This window comes from Pipistrellus kuhlii, unplaced genomic scaffold (genome assembly GCF_014108245.1).
Source record: "Pipistrellus kuhlii isolate mPipKuh1 unplaced genomic scaffold, mPipKuh1.p scaffold_m20_p_22, whole genome shotgun sequence".
NCBI classification, from domain to species: domain Eukaryota; kingdom Metazoa; phylum Chordata; class Mammalia; order Chiroptera; family Vespertilionidae; genus Pipistrellus; species Pipistrellus kuhlii.
Window position 1 is genome coordinate 12,855,283 of NW_023425521.1, and position 22,134 is coordinate 12,877,416.

At 36.9% G+C, this 22,134-nt stretch overlaps 1 protein-coding gene and 1 pseudogene across 3 annotated transcripts; both read right to left on the bottom strand.

Annotated features, from left to right (window-relative positions):
• Positions 1 to 125: 125 nt before the first annotated feature.
• LOC118726643 lies at positions 126 to 1,059 on the bottom strand (annotated as a pseudogene).
• DDX52 (DExD-box helicase 52) lies at positions 126 to 18,588 on the bottom strand. 3 transcript variants are annotated; one of them, XM_036451692.2, is made up of 15 exons: positions 18,470 to 18,588; positions 17,110 to 17,308; positions 15,301 to 15,431; positions 14,874 to 15,059; positions 13,189 to 13,332; positions 12,368 to 12,479; positions 11,162 to 11,234; positions 10,462 to 10,665; positions 10,231 to 10,321; positions 7,812 to 7,934; positions 7,561 to 7,711; positions 7,324 to 7,399; positions 5,811 to 5,882; positions 5,171 to 5,263; positions 126 to 2,309 (listed from the first exon to the last, which is right to left on the bottom strand). In XM_036451692.2, the coding sequence occupies exons 1-15, from the start codon at positions 18,554 to 18,556 to the stop codon at positions 2,252 to 2,254; spliced, it is 1,800 nt and encodes a 599-aa protein (XP_036307585.1). In that variant the 5' UTR covers positions 18,557 to 18,588; the 3' UTR covers positions 126 to 2,251. The 3 variants fall into 3 exon arrangements, with proteins under 3 accessions (XP_036307585.1, XP_036307586.1, XP_036307587.1); XM_036451693.2 differs by lacking the exon at positions 5,811 to 5,882; XM_036451694.2 differs by lacking the exons at positions 5,171 to 5,263; positions 5,811 to 5,882.
• Between the last annotated feature and the right edge of the window lie 3,546 nt (positions 18,589 to 22,134).

Sequence of the window (22,134 nt, forward strand, 5' to 3'; positions counted from 1 at the left end):
AATTATCATGCCGCTTTTTTTCTTCTTCATAAATTGCCTACTAATTTCATTCCTTGTGCAGGTTACTTCCAACTGACAAAGGTGTTAAATTCAGTATTAATCCATTGACAAACCAAGGTGATTACAGGTTTATGTAACTAACTTTTAAAGGATGGGTGGTTACACAGAAAATACTGAAGAGGAAGTCAAATGAAAGTATATCAGGGGTCACAGATGTGGTATCTGCCTGAATACTTTTTCTTTTGCCTATAGATCCTTATATCTGCAAGACATAGCTCAGGATGTCAGCCTTCCATGACAATTCCAGTATGGATTAGATGCCCTCCTGTGATCCCTTATGTCTAACATAGCATATGCCACACTATTTGACCCTTTACTTTATCCCTAACCACTACACTGGAAGGCGATTGTTATCAAGCCTTGTATTCTGAACCAAGTATGTTTAAGGAATATTGGTTGTGAATTTACAACATTTGGCAGTGTTAGGTACTTCTAACCTTGAGACATAATTAGTATTACCCCCAATTCCATAAATGAAAAGACTGAAGCTCTGAAAAATTAATGAACTTATTCAAAGTCATATAGCTGGCAAATGGGTGGCAGCAGTATACCTCTTTAGAATATAGAATCGACCTGTTAGAACAAAGAAAATCACACTTGTATTTTTTGTACCTTGTAGTAATAGAGCTCCACTTACATAAATTCTGAAGATGAACAATTTTTGTCCTTCTAAAAGATTCCAGTTGGGAACCTACCTGTACTGACTCTAGAGTAAAAGGCTAAGAATAAAGGAAATGCTTCTACTGGTCTTTCAACTCCTTCAGTCCTCGCTTCACTGTGACAGCGGAAGTGGTTATAGGTCCATGTACCACAAACTACTGTTTTCATGCAAGAATCTGTACCAGATTCCACAGTTCATCTCATCTCGGTTTTGCCACAGGAGCAAGTGTACTTGGCCTGCTGGTTGATTTCAATTTTCTTCACCGTTTTCTTGAGGGAGGTGCTATAATGGGTCCTGTAGTTAACCATGATTTCGACCTTCTTGGTATGTTTAGCCATGTGGCCACAAACTGGGTCAGAGCCTAGAGAAGACTGAAGGTGATTTTTTATTCCACTGTACAAATCTATCAACTAATGGTGAATAGTCTCCATCACTGTATAATCATAATTCTTTACCTTTGACTGAGACCTGCTTACTAAATGAATGAAGGGACATGAAGTCTCAGGAAAGGTAAGATGAAAGAGAATGCAGCCCTAGGTATATCAAGTAATAGGAACATTCTTCCTTATCAGGACAAAACTATCAGTTTTCAAGAAAAGTCAACTTGAATGGAAAGAGATAGGAAAAAGCATGGTTAGATGATGAAAAATTAAGAAAGGGAGAAGCTGGACAACAGTATGGTGATTACCGGAGGGAAAGAGGGTAGGGGAAGGTAAGAGAGGGTAGGGGTGATAAATGGTGATGGAAGGAAATCTGACCTGGGGTAGTGAACACAATATAATATAGAGATGACATATAGAATTATACACCTGAAGCCTATATAATTTTATTAACCAATGTCACTCCAATAAATTCCTTAAAAAATTAAAATAAAAAGGGATAGGCTGACCATATTTTGTAGTTGCAACATTAAGCAGGTAAAGTATGAGCTACCTTACCAATGAAATATAAGAATATTTAATAGACCAAGGAATTTAAAATCCCAGAGAACTTGAAAACCAGCCACAGAAGAGGCATCTTTTGTTGTGGTTTACACCATAAAAGGCCATCAAGAAATAGTAAAATATAGAGCAGTAGCTTTCTTCTTGTTAGATATTGTGTCCATTCAAAAACAGAAACAGACTGAGGTGGGGGGAGAGAGACCAGGGACATTCAATCTCCAGACTTTACTTTGAACATTTGGTTCCAAATGTCTCTCTACAAGACACATCACACCTTCCTTCACACTTGAAGGCAAAAGTCCTTACACATTCCCCACATCTGGGTATTTCATTTGTAGCATTTTGTTCTTCTACAAGAAGTATCTCTCTGGAGCCAAACCACAGAAATGTCAATGAATGTGATTTTCATTGTGTAATCATTTAAAAGTTTGACATGATGCACTGAAAGTTCATGATCATTTTTCACCAGAGCCATGTTCTTGTAGTTGACTACAAATGACTTTAAGACGAAGTATTCCATGTAAACAACATTCATGTTTCGATCATAAAATGATGTTTCTGATACAGCTTTAAAAATAATTTTTTTTTTTTAGCTTTTGTCTTTAAGAGATACTTTCTTCTTGCTGTTCTGATCGGTGACCTTTTTCCTGTGACAAGAAATGTAAGAAAAGCTGAATCAGAAATTCTAGCTATATGTACTTTCCCAAAGTCTTCCAGTTTAATAAACATTGACTGAAACCTGTATAATCAAATATATGAGGCACTGGGAACACAAGGATGCATTAGGTCAGCGGTAACCAACCTTTCAGACCTAGCGGACCACCAGTGGCCCACGGACTACCTACCATTGCTGCATTAAGTCACTGCCCTTTAGAAAACCACAATCACCTAAGTGAGACAGAAACTATAATACAATAAACTATACTACACTACAATCCTATATAATAAAAGTGTAATATGCAAATCAACCAAACTATGGAACTACCAGTCACTGTGATGTGCACTGACCACCAGGGGGTAGACAATGCAGGAGCTGCCCCCTGGTGGTCAGTTTGTGCAGTGGCAGTGGCAGGAACCTCTCCTGCCTCTGCTGCAGGCGGGTGGTTAAGGAGCGAGCAATCCCAGTCTGCAAAAGCCCCGGACTGTGAGAGGGATGTCTGACAGCAAGCTTAGGCCCGTTCCACCCCCCTGAACAGTGTACAAATCTTGTGCACCAGGCCTCCAGTATGGTATAAAAGACAGATTCTGATCCTGGCCTAATAGTAAGAGTTCACATTAAGTGCTATTACTGTTATAAGTGCCTTATATGTTATCATCTTGGATAATCTTCCTAATTAAAGAAATTATCTTATCCTCATTGTATAGATGAGGAAAATTAAGCAGAGTGGTTGGACAACTTGCTGACCATCACACACTGGTAATAAATATTAGACATGAGCCCCAACAGTCTGATTTTAGAATCTGGTGAATGCCATCAACTAAATGTTAGCACAGGAAAAGAAAGTAAGTTTTGAGAAAATGATCAATGCTTGCATATCATGGTATAGTAATGCAAAGTTCTCAGATGGATATTAACGCATTTAATCCTCAGCAAATCCCAAGTGGCAGAGTTTGTATTATTTTCAGGTTGAGAAGCAGGGATTAAAGATATGGATGGAAGCGTTATCAGCATAGAGGTATGAGCTGAGGCCACCGGTGTGGATAACATCAATAAAGGAACTTCTACATTGAAAAACTTTGTCAGATCAGTTCTTGCTTGTGGGCTATGTTAAGAAGTATGGCCTTTAGGCACGCTCTTCCTCTCAGGAGCACACAGGCACTATCCCTTCTCCCTCTTCCTCCCCTACCATTACCTTTGCTTTTCTCTCCTAAGCACCAAGGGCCCTTTAGCCTTTGTAACTGGTTTCTTGAACATACGCAGCCCAGCTGGCTCACTTCTACTACTTCTGTTTAACTTTCTAAATTACCTTTTTCTTTTGAGAAAAAAAATTAAAAAGTATAGCCTTTAATTTATTGTAAAGAAAGTGAAAAAAGCATCTTAAGTGTCTAAAGTGACATTTATACTGAGTGTCTTCAAAATCTTAGTGCATCTTTGTTTTAATAACTTCAAAAGTAAAAATGCTACAAAGGGACAAAATCAACATTATTGTGTCTTAGTTTCTTATTAAAATCATCAGTCACCATCTTATGCTCTAAATTAATTTTCAACCATTGTAAAAACTTTCATCAGCTGCTGCTCAGTGTCTAAAATTGCACCTGCAATCCTAACTTTAACCTCACCCAAAGAACAAGTTTCTAATGCCCTCTAAAAAGAAAAAGTCTAACAAGAGATTAGGTGGCCAAAAAGAAAAAGTCTGAGACACGTTAAGGTGGCCAAGCAGAGTGACCTCTATCAGTCCACTATTCTAAATGTCACCCAGAGATTGCTGCCACAAAAAATTAAAATAAAAAACCTATTAAGACCTCAGAAAACTAAGTACAAGTTAAGAAGATTATTCTTCTCAAGGGATTAAAGCTTAAAACTCACTGAAACACTGTACTCTCTATATACCTGAACTGAACATCATCCCACAATCAATGCAAAATGTCAGGTAAGATTCTTGTTCCACTTAGAAGGAAAGTGTATTCCAGTGTTCATGTTTCTGTTCACTTTGTTCCTTCTATATGCCTAAATTTACCTTCCTTAAAGATCGTGTACTTCCTTGAAACTTTGTGGAACTATACTAATCCATTACAAATTTCCCTTCTTAAATAAAATTCCCCTATTTTACTTAAAATTTATTCTCTATTTTTCCCCCTGCATAATAGCTTCAGAAATAACTCTCATTGTATAATCATTTGTATAGACTACCACCATCAAGTACCAGCAGGACAATAGATACTCAGTAAATGTCTACATTTCATATATATTATATATTAACAGGTAGAATTTGAAGAGTGTCATTTTCCATAAATAGTGACAATACTAGTACTGTTCAGAATATATTAGCCTACTCCTATCAAAATATGTTGCTTCCTAGCAATCCTGTATGTGTGCTAAAAAACACACGCCTATATACTTAAAACTCATTCAACATAGCCATATTACTTACAAATTTAACCAAAAGTCATACTTTTTATAGGTTTTACAATGTGCTTCAGTATTTGTATGAAATTTATTTGAAAACCTGCCCAGAATATAGAGCTTCAAGGAAGACTCCATCAATATGAGTCCTAACTATTGGCCTCAGCAGCATGTCCTCATGCAAGTTGGGTGGAGATGGTGGGCAATTCTAATTTATAGTAAATTGAAATCATGTTTTCAGAAGTGGAAAAAAATAGATCCAAGACTAAATCATCCAAGCTCCCAAATCATTCCTCCAACCTAAGATATATTACTTTAATTACAATCTGTAACAGCCTGTAAACCTGTTAATTCTACCTCTAAAAAGCTTATCCTGAGGAAAAATAATGCCTACTATAACTATATGACGGAAACAACCAGTTAATTTTCTCACCAGATACTTACCGTTTATCCTTAGCCTTTTCTAAGAAGTATTTTGGAGTTGTACTAATGCTCTCCCTTTGTAATGGCTTCTTAATCATCTTTTTCTTTTGTTTGCTAAAAGAGAGGAAAGAACTAAATAAAGTATAACTTAATTTAAAAGTTAAAGCTAAAACTAATTTTGATTCGTTACAAAATTCATTTTTTATCTGCTCACTGATTTATCCATACTTGTATCCACTTTACATATTAGATTATCTAATGGGATTTACAGAGGTAACCCAAAGGGATGGTAAATTCAATCGATTTTAAAGGCAGTGATTATGGCTAAAATATGTCCCATGCCAGCCTTATATTCTGTGTCAATAAGCATTAGAGTGTGATTTTGTCCAATTAATTGCTTTATGAACTAAAACAAAATCCAAATGTATTTCACTCATATTGAATATTTTTTTTAATCTGAATACTTAAAATTTCAAGGATGAGAAAACTAGCGAGGTTTAAAAAACATACAGTATTCACAAAAATTTACAAGGAAAATTTTTATCTTAAAATGTTCTAAAAGTAATAGAATTATTAAAACTATGTGTAAGAATGTGAAAGCACGAATGTATATGCAAAGACAGAGAGAAAGAGAGGGGGTCTGGTAAATTCAAAACTGTACCTTAGTAGTTTTTGGAAACCTTTTATGTAATCTGGAACAGGACATCCGGCCTGCTGTATAACATTGGCAACGCTGAAAAAGGTACCCATTAACATAAATTTGTATCTTATCAAACTGATGTTTATGAACTTGCACCCTTTGCACAATACAAGAGAAACTAAAACTACACAAGCAAGAAAGTAACCCAGTATTTTAATATATTATCAATTACCATCAGATGTAATCACATTGGATTACTAACAGAATGACTGATGAATAATTTTAGACAGCAGCTATTTCTGCTCAACATTTATTTTATCAAGCCTTAAAAAACCTCTAAGTTCAACCTTGGATGAGAAACTGAAGCCAGAGACAAGCTCACCAGGTAAATCTATTAAATTATAGTATTTACTATGCATTTGGCATTGTCTTGAGTTTTTCATGTATAGTAACTTACTCAATCTTCACAACCCTTTGTAGTATTATCATTATCACCATTTCTCAGATGAAAAATGGAGGTGCATAGTTACACTGATATGGGGGGTCATCAAATTCACATGCTTGGAGTTGCTGAGGAAACTTGAGGTGAATCTAGGCAGTTGGAATACATACTGCCCTACAGATGCACATGCAAGTCTGCTCAAAGAAAAACCAAGGCTGACAGAGCCACAGCTCAGAAAGCACAGATCAAAATCTTTGCCAAAACAGGTAAACTCAAAGTACAAATTGCTTTCAGCTACAACTCTATTTTATTTTATCTAGAGAAAGTGGAAGAGAGAGGGAACAACAGAGAAATATCGATGTGAGGGAAACACATGGATTGGTTGCCTCCAACCAGGGCCCAGGCTGGGGAGGAGCCTGTAACCAAGGTACTTGCCCCTGACTGGAATCGAACCTGGGACCCTTCAGTCCTCAGGCCAATGCTTTATCCACTCAGCCAAACCAGCTAGGGCCACAACTCAATTTCAACTGTTAGAAATGTGATGTGCTACAGATTATCATCAGGCTAAATTTTCTGCAGGCAACCAAAATGTAGAAAACCTCTATATTAGTATCTATGATGATGGGCTAAATTAAAACCCATGATGCTATTATATCTATCAGACATTACTCAAGAGGCTACAATTGAATAATATTGGAGTATGCTCCTGGTATTAATTATAAAATTCCATCTGTCCTTAAGAATAATGGGAAGGATGCATTATAGTAAGAATCTGGATGGGGCTAAAGAGACCTGGGTTAATTTTAAACTATTACTCATTCAAAAAACATAATATTATATTGTTTCAACTGGTGGCTATTGGGAGAATTCTGACTTATTAGAATTTTGGAATATTTGTTATTAACAAATAATCGAAAGGCAAAAATAAGGCCTTTTGTTCATTTTTTCCTTTTCTCGTTGCTAAAATTTAGTTGACTACTATAGCAGAATTTTGGACAAAGATATTTTGTAATTACCTGTTAACTATGTATACATATAAGAATAATGAATCAATGTTGCCAATTTAACACAAAGTTATTTTTCCTAATTTACCTTCTTAATAATGGTTTATCATCTTCAGTGAAAAATGTAACAGCTTTTCCTTTATGCCCTGCTCTTCCAGTTCGACCTAAGAAAAACCAGACCATTAAAAAACACTTTTTTGGGGAAAGGAGACCTTTAAGATTCACATATAAAAGTGGACTTTTCATAGCACTAAAAAACTGATCATGTTTGTAGGAATAGCACAGGTGCTAAAATGGATGAGTGTGGAGGCAGGAGACAACTCACCTATCCTATGGATATATTCCACTGAGCTTGTTGGAAAGTCATAGTTGATCACCAAGTTCACACCTTTAAAATCAATCCCTCTGGCTAGCAAGGCTGTACAAATAAGGACCCAGATTTTTCCTGCTCGAAAGCTTTGGACTGTGTTATCTCTCTGGTTAATAGAACATACCGTAAATGTTTTAGTACCCTCTAGGAATGGAAAACATTTTAAAAATTTAATTATCATTTTGAGAGTATACATCTGAATTTACCTGTTCCTGTGTTCTGTCTGCATGAATAACATCCACATTAATACCTTCATATATGAGCTCATGAAAAAGTTCTTTAGCCCTTTCAATGGACTGAACAAAAACAAGAACTGGTGGATTGAAACCCTAAAAAGAAACGCAATAATCAGTACACATAACCCATAATTAAGAATATAATCACAGTATTTTATACGATTTTAGTTCATAAAAGAATCCAATTCAATTTAGTGCCCTTTCATTGCCAAATTTCTAGGGTGTGGTCTAATCTGCCTACCTTCTTCCTCATCCCTTCTCTATAATGGGTTCTTTCCACCAACTTGAACTGTACTCTCCATCTTGAAAATTCCAATGATCTTGTCTAATTAATCCCCTTTACCTTTCTACACCAATGGATTCCCACTGCTTGAAATAATCTCTCGGCCTCTGTGCCTCAGAACTTTTTTGATTCTAGTTAAAATGTAATGACTGTGTTTTTAATTTATTATTTATCTTAACTGTGGGTATTCCCCCAAAGCTTAGTTCTTGGTTCTCAGTTCCCTCAATAAAATATTTATCTTATTAAAGTCTCAGTTATAAACTATCAGCTCTAAGCAAATGATTTTTACATTTATATCATACCCTGCCTCTCTCTAAAATCAACTTTGTATATTTTCAACTGTCTATATTAGGGCTTAATCTTTTTATTTTGGTTCATACACCTTTCAGAATCTAATGAAAGCAGGCAACCCACACATTTACACAAAATTTAACATATAATTTCAGAACGTTCACAAATCTAAAGCTCATATATAATCCTATGTATCTGTGAAAATCTTGTATTTCCTATAGCTAAATGATACCCTTAAGAATATTTTTAAAACTACATATAGCATCTGTGATTTGCCAACCACTATTATAAGTACTATATGTGTATTAACTCATTCATACTGAAACAACTGTAAGAGGTAGATATTATTACCCCCATTTCACAGATGAGGAAACTGTGGAACGGAGGTTAATTTGCCTAAATCTAGGATTTCAACCCAGGTAGTCTGGCTCCAGAGTCAATGTTCTTAACACTCCTGTCGTCACCAGATACTTGCAAACACCTTTCCTGTTCATCCTCCACTAAGGCTCTCTCCTTCATTTATTTCCTCCTTATGTCTATCTAACCAGCCTAACTTAATAGCCTGCTAATTGGTTTCTCTACTTTCAGTCTCTTTTCATTATCATCCATCTTATATACCACTATTTAATTTTCCTAAAAAATTGTGTGGCCACACTCTTCAATAATGTTCAGTGGTTTTTCTTAACTTGACCCTAATCTCCTGTCCAAACTGAATGTCTTTAATTCCACTATAAAAGTTCTCCTTAGGTAACTTCTTCATTGTCTACAAACACATTCAATGTGTTCAGCTTCACTTCTGAGGCTTTACGACAGCTGCTCCTCCTGCCACTAATACTTTACTTTTTAACCCCACAAATCCTTCAAGGCCCAAATTAGTAGCATTTTCCCCCAACCAATTCAATCCACCCTTATGGCCCCATTATAACTATATGAATGGTTAAGAAAAGCACTCTATAGCCTTTTATGGCACTTTATCACAAACTATTTTTACACAAGTGCCTTTATTTTAGCTCCTAAAGAAGACTAAATTCTATGAGCAGAGCTTAGGATTTACATATATTTCAATAGTCTCCCCCCAACCCTTCAGTATGTAGTCTTTTAACTATGACTTTTATTCAATATACACTGAGTGGCCAGATTATTATGATCTCTGAATGCATAATAATCTGGCCACTCAATAGATAGATAGATATAGATATAGATATATAAAGATATATAGATATAGATATATATTAGAGGCTCAGTGCATGAATTCGTGCATGGGTGGGGTCCAGCCAGCCTGGCCAGGGGGAGGGGACATGGGTGATTGGCCAGCCTGCATGTTGGTCGAACCCCTGGTCGAGGGGACAATTTATATATTAGCCTTTTATTATATAAGATATACACTGAATGGCCAGATTATTATGCGTTGAGATCATAATAATCTGGCCACTCAGTGTATACTGAAGGGATACAAACATAAAATTGTCCTACTCATTCTACAATGCCCCAGTTCAATAAGAAAGGAGCAGAGGGACTGGAGAGGAAGGGGGAAGGGATAAGGGGAGGAGGACAAGAGATGCAGGGAGCAGATACATATGCAAATGTGGGAAAAGGCTTTCAGGGCATCAGGTAGGTCTTTTCCTAGCTTACCCTGAGCTGGAAGAGAAAGCTTACTATAGTTGAACAGTGAAACCTCTCCACCTTGGGAGAAGAGCTAGCCCAAAGTGCTTGACAATTTACCACTGGATTAGTAAATATAAGTACAGTGCTCAGCATCCCACTAATAACATAAAGCTTAGTGAACTTTATCAAAACGTTTATTTGGAAATATACCTTTTTAATAAGTTCTCTCATGGCTAGAAGTTTTCCCGTTTCAGATCCAACAAAGAGAAGTTCTTGCTCTACTGTCTCTACTGCAGAATTCCTGAGAAGAAAACATGCCTCACAGTTTGCAAGAGCCAATTTTTGCTTCCTTCCACCCCAAATTCCAAGTAAATGAAACACCCCCCCTCCAAAAAAAAAAAAAATACACAAAAAAACCCTGGGATAATGCAGAACAATTACCTTGCTCCAATGGACACAGTAATGACATTGTCCAGGTTGAGTTTGCACCACTGCTCAACATCATATGCAAAAGTTGCACTGAACATAGCTCTTCTGACCTTGTGGGATGTGCAAGCCAGGAAAATAGAAGCCAGCTGGTCTCTGAACCCAGTTTTGCCATCTTCAAATAGTTTATCTGATTCGTCTACTACCAACCATTCAACACTAAGAAACAACAAAACAACTTGTGGGTATTAAACTAGAAGATCCAAGACATTTCACTAAATTGTGGAGACACATGAAGAAGTCAAACCATAATGCTGCTTCTCAGACCCACATATCATTGTCACAAAAAGGTACAAGAAAAACAAGCAGGGAAAGGTAAAGTTAGATAAAGATAAATTAATGTAACTATGCCATTAGCCTCAAAGATATGAAGTTCAATTAGCAAAAAACAGAGATTCCCATAAATCTTATAAACTCCATCACCACTGCTGAAAATCTAGGGGAATTCTGTGCTAACTGCTTATCAGAATCTGTGACTTTCTTCCGGACAAGATAGTTATTTTCCTGTGAGTTTAATGAACACCATTATTCTCAGCACCAACATTTACTGAAAACTGGTAAGTAGTAAGCTCGACAGGGCAACAATACAAGCAATTGAGGACAAAATATAATCAACTAAAAGAAAAGCACATGTAAAAGACATTTTCATCTGTACCTTGTTAAGTCTATTCCTGGAGGATCTCGTTTTAATAAATAGATTAGTCGATTTGGAGTAGTTACAAGAATATCTACAGAAGAAACAAATGGTACAAATTGCAAAGACAAGTTTCATCCCTCTTGAACCAGTAAACTAAGGCTCCTGAATTTTCAGTTAATAACCTGAAGTGGGAAGAGGAGGCAGTGATCATACTCATACCTTCACAAACGTTTTTCGCTGTCAGTAAGCTAACATATGTATTTTATTTTTCAAATTTAATAAATCTTTATTGCTCAGATTATTACACTGCTTTCCCCTCCTCCCCCCTCATAGCTCCCTTCCACCATGTCTTTTTTTTTTTTTTTTATCCATCTAGCACAAACTAGTATATCCCTTCTGTATTATTATATTTGATCTACAAACACTATAATCCAACAGCTTGATTTTCAAACATTTTTTTCAAGGAAAATCCTTTTCTATCATTATTTTTTCAATCCTACCCGAGCATATGTTTTTATTGATAACAGAGAGAGAAAGGGAGAGAAACATCAATCAGTTGTCTCCCATATGCACCCTGACCAGATATCCTATCTGCAACTTGGGTATGCAGATAGGAAATGGAACCCAAGACCTTTTAGTGTACGGGATGATGCCCCAACAAACTGAGCCATACTAGCCAGGCCAGGAAAATCCTTCTTTAAATGAAATTTTACTCAGAAGCTCAAGATACAAGACAGGTAAAAAGCAGATTCTCTGATTGATGTAAGGGTAGGGATGTAAGCTATTCTTGTCGACTATTTCCATGCAATTAGTATAGAGGAGGACTTCTCAACCTCAGCACATTGACATTTTGGACCAGAAAACTCTTTTGTTGTAGAGACCCATCTTGTACATTGCAGGATGTTTAACAGCATCCCTAGCTTGTGCCCACTACAGATTAGTAGCACCCTGCCCCAGGTGTGACAATTTAAAATGTCTCCAGTATTGCCAAATATCCCTGAAGGATGAGGTGGGGGTGGAGGGTAAAATGCCTTTGGAGAGAACCACTAGCATATATTTATATTGATTATAATTACTAGATGGGAGCAGGAAGATCTCTTTTAGCTTCTCTAAAAATCAAAATTATATGCATGACTATACTTTAAGAGCTCTTAGGTGTCAATTAGGATATTTGTAATTTCTAAATCCTCTTCATACTCTACATCTCAAGCATGAATCCCTTACCAAACTTCTTAGATGATTTTGATCCAAATTTCTTGGCTGCAATTGCTGCTTTGTGGATCATGTGTATTCTGAATCCCATTCCCTCAGATATTTTTACTAACTCTCGGTGAGTCTAAAACAAAAAACGATAAAAACATCATCTTCTAAAATACTTGAATAAGATGTATAATCTCATTTACATTATTAAATACCTTAAATTTAATCTGTAATAATGTGTAGATTAACCTGAAATCAGCAGTTTGGAACTTCAATGCCTAGTAATTCAGTAATTTCTTCAGGTCTAATAAACGATTTTCAACAGAAAAAAACCCCAAAACTCATCCAATCTGTTACTCATTGTTTTTAGAATATAATATTATAAATATATAATATTATAATATTATAAATTTATAATATTTAGAATATATTATAAATATTATAAATATATAATATTATAAAAATATTTCATACTTGGCATGTATTTCACATTAAGCACATGGAGGGTGGAGCATATGACTGTATAGTTTTACTTTCTCAAAAACTTAGATGAGTTTTCATTTTTCTAGGTGAGAAAAATAAAGTTTAGAGTGACTGTATATTACAGTAGCCTTTCAACTTTAAGGATCTTAGAGCACTCACCAAAGAAGTACAAATGTTAATATAGTGTTTTAGAAAATATTTCCCTATATGCAACGAGACATAGAAATGGGCTCTGTACAGAATGCCTGACCTGATCAAAGACACAGGCCTTACTCTTTTGAGACCTTTCTATTACCCCCAAATAAGAAAGATGACTGAACCAAACACCAAAACACATCCTCTTCAGAAGCGAGAGGTCATACCTGGCTGGCAAGTTCTCGTGTTGGTGATATAATCAGGGCTCTGAAGCCTTTATTTGTGGGTTGTTTCAGGTGCATTAAAATGGGAATGCTAAAAGCCAAAGTCTTTCCAGAACCAGTAGGAGCAGAAGCCAGAAGTTCTCGACCCTAAAAACAGAGTATATTAAATTAACCAGGTGATTAAATAATGCTCTCAGCCATACAAATAATAAAAATGTGATAACTCTAATAATTCATATTCTCATCACTCTTCTGACTTTTCTTATATTTGCTTTTCTAACATTTTCCACCTGCCAATACCACCACAATGGAGTTTCTGAGCACTGCCACTGACATCCATTTGAACTGAGTAAAGAATGTGGATAACTAAAATACAAAGATAATTTTCAACCTCAATTATTTCCATTAGTTCAATTGTACTTTCCCCTTAAACTCTTTACCAATGCAAAATTACAAAACCAACATTTTGTGCTGATATCTGTACTCCTCAGTCCCTAGGGAAGGTTTTAATAAGTAACAAAATGGCTGAAAGAAAAGTGGCCATAACCTGAGTGACAGAGCATTTAACAGGTGACAATCTTCAGTAAGTCACTGATTTTTAAAACTTTTAAGCTAAAATCATGACAGAAATAATCTTAAATGAAAATTAAAAGCAAAGTTACTACGAGTCAACAACATAATTCAAATATATTTTCATTTCAGTTTTCAAAGAAAATTAAAAGGACCAGTATGGGTGTCCTATAACTACCAGAAATGAAGGCCATCTTGGTTTTAAAGGGGAAAAAGGTAGCTATCGTCACTACCAAAAGAAACCTTAGAAAAACTTAATTTCCAAAAATCTAGGTTAATCCATACATCAATAGATGGATATGCAAATTTTGAAACATTTATACAACAGACTATACTCAGTAACAAACTACTGATACATGTAACATGGGTGAGTCTCAAAAACAGTATGCAAAGTGAGAGAAACCAGAAATGAAATAATGATTCCACTTATATGGCATGCTAGAAGAAGCAAATCTAATATATGGCAATAGCAATGAGAACAGTGGTTACCTCTGGGCAGGGGTGGAGTGAGGACAGAATGGAAAGGGCACAAGAGAATTTTCTGGGGCGATAAAAATGTTACATCTCTTCATTGGGGTGATGGTTACATAGGGTATGTATTATTGAAACTCACTAAACTGTACACTTAACTATGTATTTTATTGTATATAAAGTATACTTCAATAATAAAAAAAAGTATTGAGGAAAAAACAGTCAGGTTAGTACAAAAATTCTGTATTTCTGAAATAGTTCCTGGAAATTATAAACTAAATCATGGATGAATAAACGGAACATAGTCTCTCAGAGTGTTTACACTATAGTAAAAGGAAAACGATAAATATAATTAGAGCAAAAACACAGTAGTGTGAAGTATAAGACAAATGTTGCAAGAAAAACAACACACTTAAGTATCATGGAGACTTGGGTGATAGGGGAGCAATGGTAAATGAAAAAGATCTCACCCAGCTGTACTGATCAAGACAAGTTTTCAAAAGCACAGGCATTAGAGATGGACCTTAAAAGCAAGGTACAGATTTCAACAGTGGGAGGAATAAGGAAGAAAGGAAGATTTCAAAGACAGAGAAAAGAGAATAAGCAAACACAGGAATGTCAGAGGCATTCTAGACCTTCACACTCACATGCAGCATAACTGGAATGGCTTGCATTTGGATTGGTGTAGGTGTCTGGAAACCTGAGTCTAGAATGTTCTGAAGCAGTCGAGAATTGATTTTATATTCTAGTTCAAGTTGCTGAAATGTAGCAATTGGGTCAGGAAGATCTGTTCCTTGGATGTGAATTTTGTGTTTATTCCGCAAGAAGTTTATCTGAAAAATACAGTAAAGGAGCCACCATGGATATGGTAAAAAATATTGTCAGATGTTATAAAGCAAGTATAGGATAAGTTTTAGTAGAATATGAAACACTTTGCTTTAATCTTTCATTAAAGTAAAACTCAAATTAATCTTCTATCTTAACAAAACCATACTCACTTTTACCAACAGAGTAGCCCAAGGACAGTTAAAAAAATCACTAAGTAAGAAATTGGGGCTAAGATATTTTTCTAACCTTTTCTTTTCTGATATGCTCCAACTTTCCTGAAGTTAGTTTATTTTCTTTTTTAACCTTTTTATCTTCAATTTTTGCTTCCACAGATGATATCCACTGTATGGTAGGACCTTCTTCTTCTGAAGTAATTTCTAAAATAATTTTTAATAAATTAAAAGATTTTTAGTGCGACATTCTAGAGTGTAGCAAACAGGCCATACCTTCACACAAAGACAGTACTTGTTGCAATTAGATAAAAGAAAGTACAGAAACTGGAAAGGAGAGGCAGGTTCTATACTGATAAAACCAGAGCTCTGACGCTCATTCTCTTCCTTTTGTTAGTTACTTCAGCTGTGTAATATGTAGATGAGCTACACTTGAAAACAAGAGATTAGTTGGGAAACTACTTAAACAAAAAGAGGTTTCAATGAGGCAGCCAGCTTTTTTTTAATCCAAACACTAACCAGATAGAAAATAAGGTAAAAGAAAATAATTCACTTATAATAGCAATGAACGCAACACAGTGCTTAAGGACTACTCAATAGAATAAAGAGAGCAATTCTCACTAAATCTATAAATAGCATTAGTTTAATAAAAAGCAATGACAGCACTGTTTTGGTAACTGGACTGGCTAACTTTGAAGTTTATACGGGAAAATAAATATGTAAAATAACCTAAAAATGCTAAGAAAAGCAATGAGCAAGAAAACTTTTTCAACTTCACTGAGGTAAAATAGACATACAGTAAATTTAGAGCACACAATTTGAGGAATTTTGACATATGTACACATGTGATAAAACATCCACATTCAAGGTTATTTACATAACCTCCCCAAATTTCCTTGTGGTTTCTTGTAATGCATTGCTCCATCCTTAGGCAATCACCCCTTTGCTTTCTGTAAACTGTAAACTAGTTTGCTTTGCTTGGAATTTTATATAAATAAATCAGGTAGTATGTACTATATTTAATCTGGCTTCTTTCACTCAGGATAGTTATTTTGAGATCCATGTTGGAGCATGTATCAATCGTTTTTAAATTTTTATTAATAGGTAGCATTTTATCATATGGATATCTTTCCCCTATTGAACAGCATTTTGATAATTTTCAGTTATTACAAATAAAGTCACTATGAGCATCTGTATTTCTCTGATTGGCGGTATAGTGTAGTTATTTGTGAGGGAAAAGGTTGTCCTTTCTTTGGGTAAATTCTAGGAGTGAAACAGGTGGGTCATATGGGAGATGCATGTTTAACTTAAAAAAAAAAGGGGGGGTTGTCAATTTTTACCAACAAAAACTACTAATATTTTAATTTGGTTTGCACTGATAGAACACGTTAGGGAGGAATTTTCAGTTGCCTAATCAATAAACATGGTGTGTCACACTACTCAACCAAATTTTGTAAAGCGTTATAAGGCCATAATAATTAAAATAAGCTAGTATTGATGTATGAATACAGAAATATAAATCAATGAAATAGAATAGAGCCCAAAGATAGACTCAAATATACTAGCTCCCCTCCCCCACTTATCCACAGGGTCCCCCGTTGATGTTTGAATTTTTCAACTTAATATATTGGGATTGTGGTTGACTGCAGGTAACTGAAACAGCAGAAAGAAAGACCACAGATAAGGGGGACGACTGCATATGGAAAATACGTTAACAATAAAAGCTGCATTTAAATCTTTAGTGTAGCAATATTTGTAATAAATACCTGGAAAGACCTGAAAGCCATCAACTGATAAATGACTGCATATTACTTGAATTGTACCATAAGCTTATACTATTTTCATAACTGGAAAAAAATTAAAAAGACAGAAACCAAGGACTAACCTGAAGCCATTCTCTTCCTCTTTTTCTTGTTCTGCTCCCTCTTCCTTTCAGTTAGGCTCTCTTCTTTTTTCGCTTCATCTTGGAGCTCCTGGTTAGTTCTTGATTCTCCACATTCACCTGGGACAGACTTCTTGTTTCCAAAAAAGTCCAGTCCCTGCAGCACCTCCGAAGAATCAAAGTCATATTTCCTTTTTCCTACCTAAACACAGAACATTTAAAGTGAAACCCACAGAATGGCATTCCTTTCACCCAAACAGTATTAGCAGTAAGGAGATGGGTCCAATGACTCCCCATCTTTATTACACTTTCACCAAATCTGTTACACTGATAAATGTGTTTGGGCAAATGAAATCCAAGATTGTACCTTTTCTGACTTTATAACAGTAACAATAACCAATAGCAACAAACACCAGCATAATACTTGTATGCTGTTAGGCAGATTTCAAAACATATTTATATATTAAGTTACATTCTTCAACAACCCTATGAGTAAATAGCAACATTACAAATGAGAAAACCCGGGCATTAGGTTACTTGATTTGGACCCAAATAATATGGCTCCAGAGTTTAAACTCTTAATAACTACACTATACCGCCAGTCAGAGAAATAAGAAACACACGTGTCGCACACTCACACAAATGTCCCTAGTCCCAATATCAAGATTTCCCACAATTTCCCGATTTATCACTCATTATTTTCCTATGTAAGACCTCCTGTTTCTAAACCTTTCTTCTCATTTGGTTAAATAACAAGCTACAGGAATGCGTGATTAAAAAGAACCACGTCCACTGAAGTTACAACAAGCGGCCAGATAATGATGATCTCTGACCGCATAACAATCTGGCCGCTCGGTGTATTTGTGTCTCCCTCGGGTACCAACAGTATTCTAGACTATCAGCCAGTGCAAAGCGGAAAACCGATCAGGTGCACGATTTATAATATCTTTGATATCAAATAAATGAGGTACTCAAGGGAAGCACACTGAGCGGCCAGATTACTATGTGTTCGGAGATCATCATCTGGCCACCCAGTGTATACGCCAGGCCACGCCAAACGCGGGAAATTTATAATGAAAGAATCTGTTCTCTCCACTTGGGAGTTGTTTCTGTTTTAGGATGGGGGTGGGAGGAGCCGCCCAACTTCATCTGCGGCTAAGCCCAACTAAATCCACAAAAGGGATGAGGAAAGCGTTAACTTGGAAAGCGGGTCCTGGCTAGGTAAACGGGACGCCACAGGAGGGGGAAATGCCCCACAGCCCGGCCACCGCGCCTCCCAGCGCAGGCTTCCCCCGCAGCCGGTTCACTCCCGGGCTCCCGCTCCCCCTCAGCGACCCCGGCTTCCGTCCCCCAAGCACGGTACCTGGAATCGGGCTGCGTCCGCCGAGAAGCGCCTCACGTCGAACTTGGCCCCAGCCCCGAGCCGGCGGAAGAGATCATGCGCGTCCATCTTTACCCAGAAAGCTCTGCGGCCCCACAGCGCCTGCGCAGAAGCCTTCTCCCAGGAGGCCTCGGGCTAGACCGTGGGTGGGCGTGGCCCTGGGCGAGGGGCGGGGCCTGGCCGGAGCGAGCGAGCGAGCGAGCGAGCGAGCGACTCGTTTGTTGTGTGTCCTAGAGTCCACCGTTATTCATCTGTTTTTTTTCCAAAATATATTTATCAAGAGCCTCTTCTGCAGAACACTGATCTAGACTTTTTAGGGATACTTTGGCGAACCACTTCAAGTTTCTTACTTCAGGAGGATCCAAGTTTTAGTGGGAACAGAAGACATTAACAAATAAGGAAGATAATTTCCGAAAGTAAGAAGTGCTATGGAAACAAATAAAGCAGTGTCCCTGATAGAGAAAGGGAAGGGGGAGCTACGTGTAGGTATATTATTCAGGTTCATAATGATGGGGTGATATCGGAGTGAAGAGCAGGCAGCCTTTCCCAGGTCTGGGAAACAGCATCCCAGATGGAGCAAACACAGGTGTGCAGAAGGGAAAGGTTGGAGCAACGAGGACATGGAAGGAAGGCCAGGGCGACTGGAGAAAAGTCGCAGGGAGCGAGTGTGGCTCTGATAAGGTTGGAGGGACAAACAGAAACCAGATCTCATAGGATCTTACAACACGGTCAGAGGAAGGAATTTGGATTTTAATCTAAACAGCCTGGGAAACTGTCAAAATGTTTTGCTGAGAGAGCAACTCAGTAAAACTCGGGTAGCAAGAGATTTAGCTTATTGAATTTATTTTTTCTTCATTGCATATGTGCTGTACAAAATTATTTACGTGTGTATTACCTCTCCCCCTTCTAGAATGAAAGACCATATGCTCAGGGGTCTAACATCCTTCGATACTGTATCCCCATCTCCAGTGTTCTCTCAATAAATATTTGATGAATGAATGAGCGAATGTTTTATTAAAGATTACTCTGGATATTTGGAGAATGGACCATAGGAAGGGTAAGAATGGAAACAAGGAGGCCAATCAAAGTAGAAATTGTGATGGTGCTTTGGATTAGGGTGGTATCTCTGCCGATGAAGTTAAATGGGTAGATTTGAGATGTATTTTGGAGGTAGAGCTAAATGCACCTAATGCATTTCATGTAGAGATGGGGTAAAGAGAGCAAAATATCACTCTGAGGTTATTGGCTTGAAACCCTGGGTAGATGGCATGCCATTTACTGAGCTAAGAAAGAATAAGGGAATAATAATTTTTTTGAAAGGATGAGGAATAGAGGTGGGGGAGTGTGGAATCAGTTATTATATTTTGGATATGTCAAGATACCTACTTGGCTTTAAGTAGAGACATCCAAGTAGATAATTGGATCCATGAGTCTGAAGCTCAAGGAAGAAGGTCAGGTCTGAAAAAATAAATTTAGGAGTCATCAACATATAAATGGTACAATGGAGTCACATCAAACAAGCATTTAATTTATTAAAATCGAATTATACATACCAGCTATATATAACATACTCCACTTGGGTAGGTTACTTCTCTTCTCTAAATTTTAATGTTATCAATCTCATTTCAGGTTTGCTTCTTCTAAATATGGACCTTTGTACATATTTTTCTTTCCTTTTAGAATGTCCTCATTTTTCTCCATGGCAAAATCCTTATATTCTTCAAAACTCAGTTTATATGTCCTCTCCTCTGAGCAGCTTACCCTGAATGTCCCCTTCTTGACATAGCCAATCTATTTTCTGTAATTTCTCCTACCACTTTGTAAGTACCTCTATTTTAGCACTTTTCCTATTGCATTATATTTGTTTCCGCATCTGTTTTACACCAGATTTTGAGCTTTTTGAGGGATAAGCCTATATCTCATTTATCTTCATATTATGTTTGCCTAGCACGGAGTCTGTTTCAAATAGTAAGCAGTCAATAAATCTTGTGGAATTAATGAAGTGAAATAAAATAAACAAAAATCCCTGAAACTGCCAACCTTGTGAATTTAGGAAAGGATCTGTGCCTTTTGCTTGGCACTTTGTAATGAATTTTGGCTGAGTGAATGAAGTCAGGTGGAAACTATCAGCCTTGTATCATTTCTTACCTTGGTAATGTCCAGATGACTCATTAAGGGACCATTTCCTCTTCAGGACAAAAACAATTAGAAACTATCGTCAATAAAAGTAGCAAGAATTGAGTCATGGGTTTGTATAACTGGAATTTCTCCAAAAACCAGTATGGTCTGATTGGTAGACACACATGGTTTCCCAACTGTAGCAAGTGAGAACACAAAGTCTGTCTAACCCGACAGTGGGAGCTATTTGGGATATTTTGTTGCTATGAACACAGCGATCACTCCATACCCCAAAATATGTTTTTGAGAATCATTCTCTCCTCCACCTCCTGCCCATCATTTAACAAACTCTGTTGTTGTTTTGTACAGCATGCTTGGCATAAGCTAGGGTCTAGGGATGCAGGGGGAGGTTAGACACAGCCTTTGCTCTCAGGTATCTTAAAGTCTACTATGGACAGAGAGCTCTTTTTTCAAATGGAGCAAGAAAATTCTCTAGGTGCGGTGGTATAAATTATAGGAGAGAAGGGATTAGTCACTCTGTGGTGGAAGGATGGGCTGGGCTTTGTGGAAAGTTAGGAAAGTTTTGTAGAGGAGAGAAAGCTTGCACACCCTTAAAAAAAAAAAAAAAGAGAGAGATGTTGACAAATGAGACAAGACAGATAAAGCTATTCTAAGTAAAGAAAGCAGTAACAATATATATGTAAGAAAACATGAAAAAAAAATCCATGGTGTTTGGGACCTACTAGTGATTTTGCAAAGCTGAGAGCAGATGATGTAGCAACAGGTAGAGCTGGACAGCTGGGTAAGGACTACTCCCATACACTTTATGTGTACACCAAAAGTTTGTTTTGATTTTGTAGGTCTTAGACGCCATTAAAGGATGTTAAGCCAGTGACATAAACAGTTTTCAATGTAAAAAGATCACTTCAGCAGCAACATGGAAAGGAGGCAAGTCTGGAGATAGAGAGGCCAGAAGAATATTGTGTTAGGGTCGGCCAAAGGAGGAACACATGAGGCCAAAAGTGGTGAAAAACTTAACATACTGGATAGGTAGTCTAGTGAGGAAAGAAGGCAGTAGCAAAAGGGAAGAGGAGAAGGGGACAGGGCATTGAGGTGGTAAAGTTGATAGAACTCCCTTCCTGACTTGACTGTAGGAAGACAGGGGAGGGGGGGAGGGACCTAAAACAATTCCCAAGTCTCAAACTTAGGTGATTGGGTGAGGGTAGCTCTGTTCATGTAGATGGGGAATATTGGAGAGCTAGGTTTGCATGAGGACAATAGAATAAGTTGAGTTTCAGATTTTCTGTGGGACATTTGAGTGGAATTTGTAATGATCAATTGAAAATAGGAATTCTTTTTTATTTTGAAAAGGGAGGTATAAAATTAGAGCTCACAGCGTTAGAGCTAATTAAAATAAAGGGTGATTGGTTATAGATTTTTTTAAACCCAGCAATCCTTCACAGTTAGACAAAAATCTCATTTTTCCTGGGGCTAAGTTTTCAATTTCTCAAAATTCACTAATACTTTAT

Coding starts and splice junctions, on each gene's coding strand:
- DDX52 (XM_036451692.2), bottom strand. CDS start 18,556: ATGGACGCGCATGATCTCTTCCGCCGGCTCGGGGCTGGGGCCAAGTTC. Junction 12,480..13,188: donor CACGAGAACTTGCCAGCCAG/GTATGACCTCTC, acceptor TTTTTGTTTTAG/ACTCACCGAGAGTTAGTAAA. Junction 7,400..7,560: donor GGAATATATCCATAGGATAG/GTGAGTTGTCTC, acceptor GGTTTTTCTTAG/GTCGAACTGGAAGAGCAGGG.